Source organism: Monodelphis domestica, chromosome 2, assembly GCF_027887165.1.
Source record: "Monodelphis domestica isolate mMonDom1 chromosome 2, mMonDom1.pri, whole genome shotgun sequence".
Lineage (NCBI taxonomy): Eukaryota > Metazoa > Chordata > Mammalia > Didelphimorphia > Didelphidae > Monodelphis > Monodelphis domestica.
The window spans coordinates 387,674,779-387,693,607 of record NC_077228.1 but is presented as its reverse complement, the minus strand read 5'-3'; the positions used below and the strand labels follow the sequence as shown (position 1 = coordinate 387,693,607).

The 18,829-nt window shown below is 34.6% G+C and overlaps 1 protein-coding gene across 5 annotated transcripts in view; it reads left to right on the top strand.

Moving 5' to 3' along the window:
- Positions 1-18,829, top strand: part of MAN1A1 (mannosidase alpha class 1A member 1) — a 164,845-nt gene that overhangs the window by 83,458 nt on the left and 62,558 nt on the right. For all 5 annotated transcript variants that reach the window (XM_001369323.5, XM_056818687.1, XM_056818688.1 and 2 more), the window contains one exon: positions 10,157-10,251. In XM_001369323.5, the coding sequence (XP_001369360.1) occupies positions 10,157-10,251 (95 nt within the window). The remainder of the gene's footprint in view (positions 1-10,156; positions 10,252-18,829) is intronic.

Below are 18,829 nucleotides of genomic sequence, written 5' to 3'. Positions count from 1 at the left end.
CTCCATTTGAGGTTTTCTTGACAAAGATACTAGAGTGTTTTCCTTTTCCAGATCATTTTTCAGATGAAGATATTGAGGCAAACAGGATTAAATGATTTGTTCAAGATCACACAGCTATTAAGTGTCTGAGGCCAGATTTGAACTTAGGAAGATGAATCTTCCTGACATCAGGCCTGACATTATTTTTTTTTTAATCCACTATGCCATCCAAGCTGCTCATGCAGTTATTTCCTAGGTGGTTGTAAAATGGTGCAGTTTTCTTTCCTAATTTTTTTTTTAGCTTTTATTTCATCTGTTTTACCTGAAGAAGCTAGTCAGGGGAATAAGGGGAGGTACTATGTTACAACAGAAAAGAGGACTGGATTTAGAGTTAGGGGACCAGGTTTCAGTTCCCATCATTGACACTTACTGCCTGAGTTATTTTAAATAAGCCAGTAACCTCAGGCCACACCTCAGTTTCTTCATGAAATAAGGGAGTTGAACTAGATAACCTTTAAGGTCCAGTGATTCTAAAGTGAACTGCTAATACTGGTCATTGATATTTAACATAAAAGTAAGATTTGAAGTCTAGAAAAGACTTTCTTTGGAAAATATATTTAAGCTAAATTGAAATGTACTTTTTAAATATCTTTGAAAATACTTAATATTATCAAATTATTACCAGTTTTAGCACTGTCATGAAGGAGGGAGTTAACTGGGGATTTTAATGTAACAAACAAATTTAAATTTAAAAAAAAAAGAAGGGAAATTAAGGAGTTCTTTTTAGTATTGGTAGTTCACTGTGTATATTTGGATTAGAAAAAGGAAAATCTTCTTAATCTATTTGTTCCCATTTGATTAACACTTTTAAAATTCTTCCCTAATAAGAACAGTGTGTAGTTGTGTAATATTTTGGTATCTAGCGCTGATTCTTAACAAAACAAGACATTTGCTTATTGTTCTGTTTATGGTTCCATAGAATAATGAAAGACTCATCTATTGAAAACAGATGCAGTGTTGGTTATATAATGTGACATTTGGATAATATGATACTTAAAATCCTCTTATTTTTAAATGGAAATTTTTAAAGATACCATCAGTCAAGTTAATGCCAGCCAATGAGCCACATGCTGCAGAACCGTTATGATTTACGCTTTAAGAGTTAGTTTAAATTGATACACTTATTATTACTTAACTTTTTATGTTGACATATGAATCATTTCTCTCCAGTACTAAATTTTCAGCATATGAAATTTATATTGTAAATGTTTATATGTCAACTATAATACTCAGAAAAATTCATCCTCCTAGCCATTGATAAATACCCAATGAATAAATTATTTGAGCAATGGTAGAACTTTAGATACAGGATAATATAGCTAAGATATAAAGAAAGCAATAATGAACATAATTTTAAATATATATATTTATATATATATAAGCAGGTACCTATATCATAACAAAGTTTTATTTTTAATAATCTAGAGTTATTTAAAGAGGCAGTTTGAAATGATGTGTAGGTTGATTTTTTTTAAATCATGGGAAGACCTATGTGAAATTATGAAGAGTGAAACAAGCAGAACCAAGAAAACATTTACAGCAGCAGAAATATTGTTTGAAGAATAATTTGTATATCTATCCAGAGGAAGAACAGATAAATAAAAACGAGTAAAACATAGTTTATATGTAAATATTTTTGTTAAGTGATGCATTCCCTAGAGGGAAGGAGGGATATCAGTAAACAAATAAACATTTTTTAAAACTGAATTCAGAAAAAAAGAGGCAATTTGACATAGTGGGTACAGAGAGCTGGTCTTTGAGCCAGGATAAACTGGGTTCAAGTCTTACTTTTGAACAGATATTGTCTATATAATCAGAATGACCAATTCACTAGAAATTTTGGTATCTGCTGATCAGTTCAAACTTGAAATGTATTAGTTATACTAGAAAGACTTCTGTTTAGAGTAGGTGTCCTTGTTTATCTTTCATTTTCTTACTTTTTTGCTCCAGCATTTAAATATTTATTCATTGGTTTACTGGGAGTAGCAATTCAGTAAATCAAAGAAAGCAATATATCTTATTTAATGCCTTGTCTAGTTCTATATGAATGTAATATGAAGAGTTTGATGAATTTCACTTGATGGATTTTTAAATGTGAACAATTTTTAAGTGATGTGAAAAATACCAATAAAAGTAGAAACAATGTTTATAGAGTCATAGGACTTAGAGTCTAGAAGAGACCATACAGATCATCTACTTCTGTCCTCTCATTTTGCAGATGAGTAGACTGAAGCCAAAAGAGGTGAAGTAACCTGCCCAAGGGCAGAAGACACTTGTATTCAAATCCAGGACTCCAAATCCAATGTCCTTTCCTCCACATTCAGTGTCCTGTTATTTAAGAATAATATATTGATGCAGTTTCTAGAACATAGATTCATGTAAGACCATTCATAAAATAATCCTAAGACGTGCCTAAAAGATTGTTACAGATGTTATTTCACCATATTTTTCACTTTTTGATTAGAAAGCACTTCTGATTTGTATTATGTATAAAGGTAGCTATTTCCTCTAGGAGAAATCATCAGGGAGGAAATTAAATATTTTCAAAGATAATTAAATTTAACTTGACATACTAAAACAATGGTTTATCACCTATCTGTCACTTAACCTTAGAAGTTATTATAGTCATTAAATTGTATTTCTTTGCCATCATTTTGTCCTTGCCATTTGCCCTGATTCCCCTTATCTTTACCTTCATCCCCCACCAAATATAGTCATCTGTGCATCACATTATGAGAGTGGGATGACCAAGTGTAGATTGCTTTCCACAGCTGTGCTCACATTTGTAAAGCATTTTAATGTATTTGGCTAGTAGACCAGGCATTTGAATTTGAGTACTACTTTCTCTTGCCTACCAGCTGAAAGTAAAAAACAGGACTGATAAATAAAAATAATTAAGACATAGTTTTATATATACACTTATCTTTTTGTTAAATTTTGTCAAATAATGCCTTCTCTAATGGGAGAAGGGAAGACTTAACTGGACATTTTAATGTAGCAAACAAACAAGTTTTAATTTAAAATTTAAAAAACACACCTGTGCACAGTTTAGTGCACTATTTGTTAAAGTTTACAATTCTGTAAATAATGTTATGTGCGTTAGTCTTGGTTGCATTATTCTTTATTCACATTCATAGTATAATTTACTTGTTCTTGATTACCTTAATAGCAATAATTATAGTAAAATAATTTGAAAGTTTATTACATAATTTCCTTTATAGGTTGAAAAATACTCATCTTTTAGAGAATATTGGTTGTTTGCTACAAGAAGTTGTATCTGTTCACTCTGCCAAAACATAGATTATATTACTGTCTTGAAGTGGTGATAAACATAACTTTTTTTTTTTAGTTCAGATCTATGATTTCTTCAATATAAGGAGTTTCTGGTACAGAAATTCCCTTCACTAACACAGACCAGCAATTCAACTTGCAATATAAAGTCCTGTAGTGTTTTTTCAGTCACTGAGAGATTAAATGATGGGCCTTCCATTACCCAGTTGATGTCTCAAAAAAGGATTTGAATTGAATCTTTCCAACAGTTAGTGATGTTAAATGCTTACTATGTGCCAGGCTAAGTTCTGAGGACACAAATAGGAAAAAGAAAGACCTCTATTGGTACCCTTTATATACCATACCCTGAACTGAAATTAGGTTAGCTTCACACTGATGGTTCATATAGAAAATTAATTGTTGCTTAATATTTTTATCCAAAAGTATTTTAACATATGTTATACTACACAATGAAGATACAAGAAGTATTGACCACTGTGGATAAAGTAGCCTAAACCAGTGGCAAATAAATTCAAAACACATTTGTTGAATAATTATTCTATATAAGATGACAGTGCTATGATTGTAGAGGAGTGGGCAATACTAGAAAGAAAAAGATCATTCTGTACTGGACAGCACAGCTGATACAATACCTTTGTTTACAAATGTAAAGCAATTATGACTTACTAGGTGAATCAATAGAGATATTAGAGCCATACAGCTTAGCAACTGACTGTGTACTCTTCAGTACTTGGGATGTATGAGGTATTCAGAGAAGCCTAGTACCTCTGGTGTTGGGGCTTACTGAGCCTTTTTCAAGGCTGCTTATCCACTTCTGGTTTGCACATTTCACCCAGCTCTCACTTGTGACTCCACAAAGCTATTATAGCATGCATAACAACCACACTGCAATAAAACCTTCTCAACAGATGGATTAAACCAGGTTGAGGGTAACCAGTAGGCCTCAAACCCATCAGTCAGTTAAGAGGATATGGACCCCAAGCATGTGAAGACTTCCCCCAGTGGAATGGGTAGATGAGAACAAGTGTTTCATCAGCCAAGAATGCAACTAAAAGCAGGCACTATGGAGCACCAAGGCTTGACCAGACATCAAAGGAATCAAGGTCATCCACTCAATCCCCAGCTATCACCAGTTACCCTGACTTCTGTCAGGATGGCACCTCATAATATCCTTGGTCCTCCTCAAAAAATGAAAGATGAACAATAAATACTCTTAAGTTTATTGAGGCATAGAAAACTTTTAGGAAAAAAAGATTAGTACAAAGCAGTATTTTTAGTCAGTTATTAAATTGAATGGTACTACCATAAAATACCATAGAAACTGGGAGAAATCGATCAATAAGCATTTACTAAGTGCCTCCTCTATGCTGAGCACAGAGCTAGTCGTTCAGCATACATGAAAGTGAACTAGCCGGATCCTTGAAGGAGTTTATATTCTATGGATGGGAATGACTTTTTATACATATAAATTGTTCAGCCAGAATGTTCCAACCTGCTGGCAGGTTCACAGATTGGATGTCAAATAATCTAAGGAGCCAGACTAAAAAGGAAAAGTTTATAAACATACTAAGAAAACGTCTTGCTTTTTAGTAATGTCTATATCCTCAGGAAATAGTACTTGGCTACATACATAATGAAGTGGATAGAGTACCAGCCCTGGAATCAGGAAGATTTGAGTCAACTCAGACACTTACTAGCTCTAAGACTCTGGAATACACTCATTCAACCTCTCTTTGCCTCAGTTTCCTCCGTAAAATAGAGATCATAATAACATCTCATCTCCCAAGGTTGTTTTGAAAATCAAATGATATAATATTTGTAAATTGCTTAGCACAGTGCTTGGCACATAGTAAGCAGTATATAAATGTTCATGATGATGAAAGTGACAGTGGTGGTAATTGATGATGATGTAGCTTAACAGCAGGACAGGGTTTGGATTACAAAGCCAATATGCAACATTCTGCTCCATTTAAGTGGACTGATAGAGAGAGAGTATTGTTCTGGCATAAAAGGAAAGCTAATTACTAGTCTTAACTTGAGTTCTTTCAAGTAGAGACCTAATCAGCTTAATTCAAGATTCTAAAAGTCTAGTAAATGGTTGAAAGAAAAGCCTCTCCCCAAAAAAAGATAAGGGTTGCCATTTTAGTAACACAAGAAAATGCTATTTTTTTCTCCACAAAATATATGCAAAGTAGCTACAAGATAATGGGTGGAGGAGGGGAAAGTGTTTTACTTGCATCTAAGAGAAGCAAGAAAAGACTTCTCTAGGAGATGACACTTGAACTGATTGTTGAAGGAAGTAATGCTTTTTTTAAGAAGCAGAGATGAGAAATGGTACCTAATTTAGGAAGGTTTCCTATTCTCTGAAGGATAGCTGGTATTGTAGCTTAAGGAGGAGCTATGACATTTCATCCTGGTAGAAGTCAAATAGAAATCCAAAGACCAGGCTGAGTGTGGTGTGTGTAGGTTTGGGATCCTTGAGCAGAAGTAGAGATAGTCCCTGTTCTCAAGGAGTTCACACTCTAATAGGGGAAAAGAGCATGTAAACAACTATTTACAAACAAAGTATTTACATGAGAATTGAAAATCAATCAGAGGCATTGTAGTAGAATTAAGGGGGATTGGGAAAGGCTTCCTATTGAAGGTGGAATATTAGCTAGGACTTGAAGGAAACTAGGATACAGATGAAGAGAGAGAGCATCCTAGGCACAGAAGATAGCCAGTAAAAATACCCAGTCAGGAGATGATGTGTCATGTTCTAGGAGCAGCAAGAAGGTTATTAGATAATAGAATACACAGGGGATTGTCAGGTGTAAGAGGCCTGGAAAGGAAAGAGATCAAGTTATAAAGATCTCTGAATGTCAAACAAAGGATTTTTATATTTAGTATGAGAAGTAATAGGGAAACATTGGAGTTTATTGTCTAGAGGAGTGAACTGATCAGATCACTTTGGCAGCTGAATAGAGGATGAATGCCCACACCAAGGTGGTGGTAGTGTCAGGGGAGAAAAAGCAGCATATGGGAGAGACGTTATAAAGGTAAAAGTCAGTAGTCAGGTGGAAATGTTTAAAAAGGGCTAATAGAAATTTGAAACTCTTTAATTATAGCCTCTTATATTATTAACTTTTTTGAGTATAGGACCTATGTTTATTTTCTTTGTATCCCTAATAGCTACCATAGCACATTACATACAATAGGTTTTTATTTAATAGATGTTTGTTTGGAACTGTTTAAGTAGAACTCAGGTGAGAACATCAATTAGGAGTATAGGAGAAGTGAATTGATGTAAAATGAAATGAATCCCCTCTCTAATGTTGAAAGAAAAAAATAGACAGTTGAGTACTTAGTCTTATGGACTTAGCCCATGATCCAATGATTTGGCAAATGATCATTGGTAGAGAGGTAATAGGAAGAGAAAACATAAAGGACATGAAAAAAATGGATGGAGAAAATGGTATAATATTACAGATTCCTAAGAAAATGACTTTTGAGGATGAAGGAAATTTGAGGGGTTGGGGGTGACATTTAGAAGTCATGTATAGGTCTGAAATAATATTAATTGTAATGTATATTCATGCTCATATTTCAGTTAATTTTTAAAATAGTATTTGAATTTAAATTTGAACAGGGGCTAGAGAAGTAAAAGATAACTTAACCCAGTTATTTGACAAGTTTCTTGACCTTCATTCCTGGGAGGTAAAAAGACAATAGATTTTTTCAGATACTTCTCCCTCCTAGAATCAGAGATTTGTGAAATGTTGAAGGTGAAAAGCAGGTCTTAGTAACTTCTGTTTGGCAGACTCTTTTATGGACATATATTTAGGGTTCTATTTAATTTTACGCTGAAAAGTTGCATCTATCCTTCAGATAGATAACATTTAGAACTTTTCTTCAGGAAGAGATCTTTGTTTTAAAAAATTCTAATGGTAAAAAAAAGAAATCATAAATCCTTAATTTTTTATAGTTTGTACCTATTGGTAAGGGGCTTTAAAGAACATCTGGTTCAATGTCTGCACTTTACAGCTGAGGAAACAAAGGTCAAGAGAAATGAAATGACTCAGCCAAAGTCACCCAACTAGTAAGCAGCAAAGTTACCAATAGAACCTATACCTCCCACTAACCTAAACTAGGCTTCCTTTTCCTTACCTTCCCCCTATTCAGTTGCCAGCAAATATAGACAGTAAATTGACATCAAACCATTATGGAAACTGTTTAGGTTAAAGGAGATTTAAGTTTCAATCCAAGACCAACCAGGCAGCTGTAATTGTAATTTTTGTTTTTAATTTTTATTAATATACTGTTTTCATTATCATCTTCCATTCCAAATATATTCCTACTCCTTCCTTTCCCAGGTTGGCAGCCATCCTTTATAACAAAGAATAAAAAAGAGTTGAGAGGAGGAAAGGGAAGGTAGGACAAAGCAGTTTCATAAACCTAGCCCGAAACATCAACCTAACTTGAAAGTTTATGCAGTATTCCAAATTCATCTCCCCTACTTTTGTAAAGAAGGAAAACTTGCCATTTCATCTCTTCTTTGAGGCTAGAATTGATGTTTATAATAGCAATGTTCAGTTGTATTACTATTATTCTTTCCATTTAAATTGTAGTTGTAACTTGTGTTGTTTTCCTGGTCCTTTTTTTTCTTTGTATCAGTCCCATTTAAGTTTTCCTTCTTTCTCTGTAATCTTCTTATTCATCTTTTCATACAGTAGTATATTCTATAGTATTCTTGTAACAAAATGTATTTACACACATAACTTCAGTCATTTCCAACTCTTTGTGACCCTACTCGGAGTTTTCTTGGCAATGATACTGAAGTAGTTTGCCATTTTCTTTTTCAGCTCATATTGCAGATAAGGAACTGAGGCAAATAGGGTTTAGAAATTTGCCCAGGGTTACATAACAAGTAAATTTCTGAGGCCAGATTTAAACTCAGGAAGATGAGTCTTCCTGATTCCAGGCCTAGTACTTTATCTGCCATACCACCTAATTACAAATTTTATTCATTTGTTTCTTAAGTGATGAACATTTGCCTTGTTTTTATATCTTCATTACTGAAAAAAGTGCTTTGATAGCTGTAAATGTGTTTTAAGCATTACTTTATATACAGTAGAACTCTGTCAGAGAGGTTCCATCTTCCTTTTGATTCTCACTTACAAAATGTGAGTTAAATTCCACAGAAACAGTATTCAGGAATCACTTGGAACCATTAGTGCTGCCATTTCCTTTATTCTGCCAACCTGCAAGCTATATTGCTAGCTTTTTTCAGGTGAAGTTACAACAGAATTGACTGAAAAAAAAGATTAGATAACAGGAATCCAACAGCTCCTGCCTAAATAAAAGACACAAGAGATTGCCTTGCTGGGGTCATTAATGACTACTTGAAAAACTTGCAAAGATCTTACTATTCCTCTTTTGGTTACCCTCTAGGTTTTAGTTCCATACCTGTTCATCCCTGTGTCATAAGTAAAAGGGAAAACTAGGTTTATAGATGGAACTGATTTATCCATTCTATAAGACTTCCTGGATCTAGGATATTGATGGCAAAACTTTTAGAGGGACAGGCAATGCCCTCAGGCACTCGTGGAGAAGGGAGGGGAGCCCTATGTCCCTCTAGCTATTTAGTAATGAAGTCTAGCAAACTCTGTTCTGGGACAAGAGGGCTTTGGGTGCCCCCTCTGGCATTCATGCCATAGGTTCATCACCACAGATCTAGGATTCTTCTTGGTGCTCCCTCTGTAATGCAGTTCACAATTTATGAAAAGGCTTCAGAAGTTGCTGGGGCTAAAAGAAGTTATTGCCAGGTGATGAGCCTCTTCAAACTTAGCTGGAGTGATCTTTGAATGAAGAACACATAGACATTGTTCTAGGGTTGTAAGCCTTCGGATCCAGTGATAGAGGCAGCAGGAAGCCAGAGTTTTCAACTATAACTTGATATGAAGCAAGCATCAGAGTAGAACTTTGGTGGAGAACCACAAAGAATGTCTAGATGCATTTTCTTTCCTTTTTTTAAAGCTTTAAATGGGGTTCAGCAATCTAATAAGGTTGTGTAAAGGGGGGAAAGGGGTTAATTATATAAAAAGGTTGGACTGGATATATTTAAAAATAGGGTTGCCAGGAATTTATCTTAATTCCAAAGAGATTTATTTACAATTTATTTACAAAATATAGAAATAGTGAAGTAAGAAAATCAGAGAGAGGATAGGGTAAGATATCTAGCCTAAGCACTAAGTAATTTACTCCCAGCCCCTGGCTCAACCTGGGCAGGGAGAGTTAGTTCTTAGGCCTCGGCAAAGCCAAGGACCTGGGAAAGTCTCTCCTGAGGCTAATCTCTTCGGAAAATCCAACATAAAAGGAGTCAGCCTTTCACTCACCACATCTCATCATCAGATTCTCCACCAACCTCCACTCCAAAGAAAAAAAGAACTGAAAATTCCAAGTTAAAAAAAAAACAGGAAGTTGTCACACTCTTTTAAAGACACTTTATTTTGCATCACTTCCTGTGCCTTCCCCTAATTTTTATGTGGACAAATCATAGTCTAAAGCCTTGCTTAGGATTGCCTAGGAGGCAGTCAATCGATTCTGATTCATCACTCACTATTGCACACATTGGTCACAGACTTTCCACTTAATGATTAAGTAAGATGTTTACACTTTTGGTGATTAGATCTAAAAATGGGCAGAAGTTACATTTTAATTTTCACAATCAGGGGAGAATTAATTTCATTTTCACTATCAGGAGAGAGTTAATTTAGTCTTCACAGTAGCATATATATTTTATTATTTTACTTTGATTTTTAGTTTATTAAACTGTTTAACTTTTCAGATATTTCGAAGGAAAGCAGTGGAACTTGGAGAAAAATTACTTCCTGCATTTCATACTCCCTCTGGGATACCTTGGGCATTGCTGAATTTGAAGAGGTAAAATTCTTAATTTATGTAGTCACATTAATAGGAGAATGTTATTTACTTGAATCTAGTGCTAATTAATTCATTTGGATATAGTTTGGGAGTTTATATCCTAAACTTTTGTATAGGTTGATTAGCTTTGCTATTCTGGTTAGTCATCTCACAGATATTTGCCATTGGTCACAATTAGGATCAGGAAATAGAGGTCACTGTTTTCCAAGTGCTATAAGAAAACCAATTTTAAGTATGTGCCCTGTGAACATTAGGTCAGAAGCATTATTTCTATATTTACAAAGAAACATCATACTGTCATTCTTTTGCACAACAGAAAAAGTTCTATATCTATTAAACACTTCTCAGGGGACCTAGAACATTTTGTCATAAGATTTAAGCTGCAGGCCAGAGCGTGTTACACAATAAAAAACATTCTTGCTGGAAGATGGACATGAATCTTGGAGCAGCTTGTGTGCTGGAAGGTTCCCTTGAGACCATCCAGTCTGCAGCTGAACCTAGAAGAAAGGATCAGTTCAGAAACCCAGGAAAATCTTAAAGATTGAATAGATTCTTCAGTTGGTAGTTTTCTAGTTGTTTCATCTGCTCACTATAGGAGGGAGAGCAATTCTACCTAGGTGGGAAATGTTTGTTAATCTGTGTACCAGCAAGCTCCAAAGAAGCCTGGACTGAATACTTGAGGGACCCTCCTTCTCATTGTCCCTATTGGGAGTCATTTTATTATTATCTCTGATTGTTTGAGCATTCATTTTCTTATAGGTTCCCCAATTAACTCCATCCCAACAAAATATGAGAGCAATGTGTACTCTCATACCTGTGGTATCGCTTTTGTAATAGTAAAATATATGTATTCACATATACATAGAAAATTGTACCTGCATGAATTTGTCAGCATTTTCCGTTTAAAAGCACCAAATCAAAAATTTCAAAATAGGCTTTGATAAACATTAAATTTTAACAGATTTTTTTTCAGTAGATATGTTTCTTCCTAAATATTTCATGCGAGCAGTTGGTTTCCTTAAGATATAAAGAATATTGATTATCATTCAGTTAACTTTTCCTTCTCAGAGCAAGTCAGTTTTCACATATCCATTTTTTTAGTCTATTATTACATATCTTTTGATAGTTCATGCAGCATACAATATTAAATTCCATGTTTCCAGACTTTTCTATGTATGGAACAGTCCCAAGGCATCTTGTTGATTACACCTGATTGTAATACCCACTGAATTACAAATGTGATTTTGTCTGGTATTTTGGTTTGTTCTTGTGTGTACTTTCTTTGGAGCAAAGGGACCCAAATAAAATAGAAAAAATCTAACTGTAAAATAAACAAAAAGCTAAGGAAATGAATAGAATTTTAGAAAAGTTAGATATGCTAGACTTCCAGCAAAAAATGAATGGGATTGTAGAAAGGAATATTATCTTTTTCACCTCTTGCCCCAAATTGACCATATATTAGGGTATAAAACCCCCACAAATACATAAAAACAAAAGTGGGATCATTCCACTTCTAGTCAAGCAAAAGAACTTACTCACTTCCATTGCCATAATATAAATTCTTAAAGAAGAAGGATGGTAGCCTTCAGGTTGTTGGGGAGGTAAGTAGAAATATTAAACCTGTTCTTTTAAGATCATAATAAAATAAAAATTATTTTCTATGATAGGGCTTTGAAGCATGAATTAAAAATTAATTGGAGACAAAATATTCTAATCCTAAAGAATGAGTGGGTCAAGGAGGAAATCATAGAAATAATAATTTCATTAAAGATAATGACAACAGTAGGACAACATACCAGAATTTGTGAGATATAGCCAAAGCAGTTCTCAGAGGGAAATTTTATATCTCTAAATGCTTACATCAATAAAGGGGAGAAAGAACAGATAAGTTAATTGGGCATGCAAATTAAAAAAAAAACTAGAAAAATACTAAATTAAAAATTCCTTATTAAGGTCCTACTGCGAGAGTCATTTAATTTCTCTGGGCTTCAGTTTCCTCACCTGTAAAATGAGGAGGTTAAACAGGATAACTTCACAGTGCCCTTCCAACTCTAAATCTATCCATCGAAATCATATGAATTGTCCAGCCTTGATTACTACAGTGGCGGAATCATCTCTGTCTTTATAGCAACCTGGGTTCCTAGTACAGTGACTTGCAAAGTAGGTATTTAATATTGCTCAAAAGACTATGGTTGGGGCATCTAGGTGGTTCAATGGATAGAGAGGCAGGACTGATGACCTCAAATACTTCCCAACTCTGTGACCCATGGCAAGTTACTTAACCCCAATTGCCAGCCTTTGACATTCTTCTGCCATGTAACTGATACTTATCTTTATTCTAAAACAGAAGGTAAGGGTGGTTTTTTTTCTTTCTAAAGAATATGATATAAGACATAGGCCCTGTCTTTAAGGAACTTATATTTGTGAAGGTTAACATTTCTAACCTCACTTGGTTGTCATGAGGGAAATACTTTCCAACCTTTGAATCTCTATAAAAGCATAAGTAACAAGCTGATTTGAGTAAAATGAAGCCCAGAGTGATAATATATTTTATTTAATGCCAAATAGCTAGTTGGTGGCATAATCAGAACTGAAAACTCTGTTCTTTCTGTGCCAGTGTTCCATTGTACTATATTGTCTAGCAGACATAAAATAAATAACAAAGGAAGATAGTATACACTGTGTCAGATTAGCAGTTAAGATAATAGCATCCCTCAGAGCTGTTGTTCTATAGTATTTATCCCTTTTCACAGACACATTCCTAGAAAACCTCCATGAATTTAATTATCTCTATCGAGGTACCTTCTAGATCTATAGAGCTAGCCCTCTTCTCTCTCTCTTGAGTTCCAGTCCTGCTTCACTAATCTGTTAAGATACTTATAGCTCAAATTCTGTCCTATAATCCCAACCTCCTTATTTTTACTGAGGGCATTTGGAGTCACCCAGGTGCACAACCTGAGTTATCCTTCATTCTATCCCTGAATCATTGCCAGGTCTTATTCAATTTTGTCTACTCTACAAAATCTCTTATACTCATCCCTTTTCTCCAATGATAGATTAATCTCCCTAGTTTGAAATTTCATCACCTCTTGGCTTGAACCATTGCAGTGGCATCTGAATTGGTCAACCTGCATTTGGTCACTCTCCTCTCCAATCCATCTTCTACATATCCATTTAGAGCATGAATCTGACACTGTCATTCTCCTGATCAACTCTTTAGTGTTTTCCCACTGCCTCTAGGATAAAATATAAACTCCTCTGACTTGATATTTAAAACCTCACTGCCCAGCTCCAGTCTTATCTTTTCAGATTTATTTCACATTCCTTCCTTCTTCTGCACCTTGTGATCTGGCCTATCTGACCTATCTGACCTACTTGCTATGGTACAGAACATTCTATATCCTGCCTGCTTGTATCTTTACAAGCTGCTCTCTATGCCTGAAATGCACTTTCTATTTACTTCTACTTATAGACCTAGTTCCCCTTCAGGGTTCAACTTAACCACCCACCATTTTCTTCTACACAAGATCTTCTCCCCACCTCCACCCCCCAATAAAGGTTTGCTCTCTGTATAAGTGTGTAGTTTGTGAACTTCTTGAGTTCAAGGAATAGTTTATTTGCTTGGTTTTTGTCTTTTTTAGATCAGGTAAGAGTTTCTTATTCATAGCAAATACTTAATAAATCCTTATTGAATTGAATTGATTTGAAAGTAACATCTATGATATAATCAAGAGAGAAACAATATTCCTAAATTGTAGAGGACAAGTTATCTGGATTCACATCTAAACCAAATCCCAATATTTGTACAACATGAAAATGATCTACTCCATCCTACTTTGCCAATCTTAATGAAATAAATTTCAGATCTATAATATGTAATTATAATAAGCAAAAATCTGTTGTAGGAAAAGAGTTGAAAAATACACCTACTTTAGTTATTTGTAAGGAGGCAGAAGAAATGCTGTGAGTGTAGAATGTTACATTTATTGTCAGATCTTGTTGATATATTGGTTGATTTTGCTGAACTCATTTTCTTTCTTTTTTGGTCTTTGTTCAAAGGGATGATTTGTAATAGTGTTAGGAGAGGAGGAAAAGGGTATAGAGAGATATTAATGTGATGTAAAAATAAAATACAACAAATAATTTTTAAAACTAAAAAAAGTTTTCTCTCCCAACCAAATGAACTGCTATATGCTCCCACAGCCAGTATTCCCTCTTCTTCCTTCACTGATTTCATCCATTATTCAAAGGTATTCCCTCATCTTCACTCTTAAATGCTTTCTCTTCCCTTTAAACTCCATTCTGATGCCAACACCTCCATTCAGCCACCTTAGTTCCTATCTTTTCCTGCCTCCATACTTAGTGCTCTTTCCTTACATTATACTTCTCTGTATACATAATACATATTTTTCTGTAGTAAAATTGTGAGTCACAGTTTGGTTTTTGTATTTTTCCTCTACAGTACTTGCATTTTGTGAATGTTGTTAAATTGAATTCATTTGAATGATATGCAAGGAGTCAAAGTGGTACCATCAGCGGTATTGGAAATCTACATCTCCAAATCTGTTTTTGAGGAATTGTTCTAAAAATTATCTTTATATCTATTTCTGTAATAAATTATTATCTCCTGACTTGGCATTATTAATAACCTAATACCCACTATTGACATAATCATGTAGTCCATAGCATAGTAGGTAGATAGGCCCAATTCATTGCTAGAATGATACTCATTGCTCGTAAGATTTACAGAGTAAAGATGAATGAGATATACAAAATCACTTTTTATATTAAAAAAACCCATCAGTGACTTGGTAATAGATTTGGTTTTGGTAGAACACATTTTCTTTCTTAATGTGAAAGTGTCAAAATTTGAGGTTTGATCTTGTTATTGCTATCAGTGAGAAGCCCAATATGACTTTTTTCTCTCTTCCTGGAGAAGAAAAATCACCTTCCTGAATTGTGAATTAAGTATTTCATCATTTCCCTATTTCCTAGTGTAATTCAAACCTAGATAGAGTAGACTTATTAGGCTTTGATTTTCCCAAAGTAGGTTCTCAATTTAAAATACTATAGTTAACTTTCCCATTACTCATGTATATCATACAGCATAGTGTTTGGGCTCTCCTAATTATTACTCTGTCTTTTCTTGATAAATAGGTTGAGTTTTGTGATATCACACTCTATTCTTTGTTTCTCTTTATAGATTATTCCGAAATGGCAGATGCCTGGTGGCTCTATTAAGTTAGCTGAATAGTTTACTGATATTTGCTACCTATTGGTCCAGTTCTTGGAATATGCTAGTAAATTACTCATTTCCATTTCAAACACTGACTAGTCTACAAGACTAATGAATTATGCACAACTCCTTCAGCTGTATTTTAATCTCCCACTTTTAAAAGTAACTTTATTTACTGGCTACTCCAATCATCCAAACCAGGTTTTAAACTGTTGTCATTAAATATGCTTCTGCTTAAGACATTATAGCTCTGATTGTAATTAAAGTGCAAAGGACTTTACATTAAATAAAATGGGGATTTAAGTGGAGATGTCCTTTAACTAGCATTTTTCTTCAAGAAGTGTTTTCCTGGGTGAATAGTTCCCTTAAAGAGAGTTTAAGAAAGTTTCTTGGATTTCTCACTGGCCTAGTGTAGTTGGGTGGTCACTAGATTGAAGTTGGCTTCTGTAGCAGAGGAGTATCCCTGATGTGCAAATGAGGAAACTGAGGTCCAGTTGCCTAGAATGGCATGCCTCTCTTTACACAGTCCAATCTCAGTTTTAAAATCTTTAAACCTGAAAATTCTTGTTCTCTTATTTTCAACTTAAAACTAAAAAATAAAGTTTAATAATATTAAAATGACATTGACCATTTTTCTTTATTGTTACCACTAGATGTATTCAAGTCCTGACTTTGATTAATGAGTGAGTCATTTTACATGTGTCTCTGGGCTTGTTCTATTCAGCTGTAAAAAGAGTAAAGTTTTATTTGAAGGAACTTTGAATTAAATTGGACTGAAAGCTTGGGCTACCTACTGTATAGGAAAGGTGTTGTAAGACTACCTCTTCTTAAACTGAGAACTACTACTATGTTGTGAACAATTGTTATTGTATTTATTGTTGTAGGGGAGCTATATGAAACTGTGATTTCACTGTAATAGGGAACTTCCTGGATTAAGAAACTCCTACTATCTAAGTATTTAGAGTTCACCAGCCTTATGGCAAGACTTGAACCCAGGACTGCTCAACTCAGATGCCAGCTCTCTATCCACCACCACATGCATCCTTTATTATTGTAAAAATTATTCATAATAACGTATGAGTTCCAAGTTCAGAATTCCAGTATCATTATTAACATTTCTGGAAATCCATTCCATAGAGTTCTCTAAAGTTTCTTTTGCAAGGATATTTTGTAACTATTAAAGAGATTAGGACTATTAAGCCTATGAGATTTCAGCCTAAACAAAGACAAACAAAGCTTTATTCTTTTTCAAAATTAGAATTTTTGTCTGTAATCTTGAATTTGGAACAAAGTAATTCCCAAGATTGTTTAAAATGAATATACTGTGGCTTTACTCTTTCAGGGAACCTACTGTGTGCCATAACCTCTTTGGTTCTGTATCACTGCTTTTATATTCCAAAGATGTAATTTCTGCCTACTTTGGGGTTGAGTTTTCCTCTTCACTTCTAGGTTGTCTGTGAAAATATTTCCCCGTGTATTGATGCCCTCTCCAGTCCTTAATTATAGAAAAGTAGCATAACGGAAAGGGTAGAAGTGTGATAATGCTTAGTTCTTATTAGAAATTGACTGATCCCACCAATACTTATTCAGTTCTACTCCTCCTCACTGCACAGAAAAACAGACAAGTGTACAGTTCTGGTATACTTAATCCTAAATCACTTTTGTCAAGCCTAATACTCTTGATAGCCAAATAATTGCCCAGTTTCCACTTAATTTTAACTACTTTTGAAAGTGAGTAATTTCAACCATTAATTACCCTCTAAGATTTTATGACTAATTGAGTGTTTTGTTTTCTCTTACTTTTATTTTCGTCCTTTAAGAATGGAAATTAATTGAAACCTATTTCAATGCAGAGGGAAACAGGTGCATTTTTAATGAACACTTCAGTGTAACTCTTATTCTGGAGAGCCTTTTTAAATGAAACACTTACTGGGGTTTCAGTCACAATGGCGTTATTGTTAGAACTGATGACCTGGTCACATACCTGAAGACATATCAGAAGAAGAAACAAAGAAAGGTGGTGGTTATCACTCCCAGTAGAGTAATAGGAGGGAAATGAGGCATCATTTGAGATCATTTAATCTCCTCAAGAAGCTTCAGATCACATTCAGTGTCAGGCATAGTAACCAGAATGTACTAAAGGGATTTAATTGTTGTAAGTAGGCCAATAAGGATGGCAGACTGGAGTGCAGTTAAATTTACTTTACAACCTCCTTTCTTGAAGCTTAAGGAAAAAGAAACTCCTAATAAAGGGAGTTTTGCAATCACTCTCCTGTGTCGTAGAAAGTTTGGAACTTGAGGAGGCTAAAGGAACCTGGAATATTTCCACTTGCTGTATGTCATTGCAGTCCACAGTGAGAGGGAGAAGACACCCTATTTATGCAAATAGGACTAGGATGTGCTCACTAGCCTTCCAGCCTAGCTTCCTTTCTCCTCTCTCTACCAGGAAAAGTTTAGGAAAGTGGTGGGTAGCATACTTAATTAAGTCTCTTAGTTTGCATTTCACAGCTGGGGGATGTAAGTTGAAAGCATTTCTTCTATACACTTTAGATAGTATAGCATACTTTAGTTGTCTAAATTGCAACCATATTCTAGAAATTTAGCTAATTCTATTTTTGATTTTGTTATCTAAGAGGGCTACTGGAGTCCCTTAAAAATTATTTCTAGCTTATTAAGTGGAAGTTCTTCACTACTTACTAAATTGGACCCAGACCAGCCCCAAAATAGTCCAGGTATTGCAGGTGTTATTTTGTCGGAAAGAGAATTGATACAGAGATTTGGTGTGGGCTATTTATAAAACTTCTGCTTAGAATAATAGAATTGGAGAGTTGTAAGACCCCCCTCAAATTAATCTAGTCTAACTTGTCCTTGAACAAAAACTTAAGGAAAATTTCATCTTAGTATTTTAAGAGAAACAGAATTTTTTTTTTAAGTCTAGATCATATTATAGCTTTGAGCAGCTAATGGATTTTGGCATTTTGACTCAATACTCAATTTATTCTATATGTAGAGCTCAGGCTTGGAACAAGTCAAAGCATACACTCCAGCAGCCACATGGATCATCAATGACAGTCATCTTTCTGAGGTTTGGCTTCTACAGACTTTTAATGTGCCAGCAATCATCTTTGCAAATTCCACTTTTCATCAGTGATTACATGTCAGAGCATACCTTGGTGCATGAAGTGAATAGACTTATATTGACCATCCAGTTGGTTTAAATGTCCAAATAATAAACTAAGATTTCTAGATGACTCACACAGCTTAGGCATTTCATTTTAAAATGCAAAGATGTCCAAAAGGAACAAATAGGTCGTGATGAGTATTTACCTATTAAATATTTGC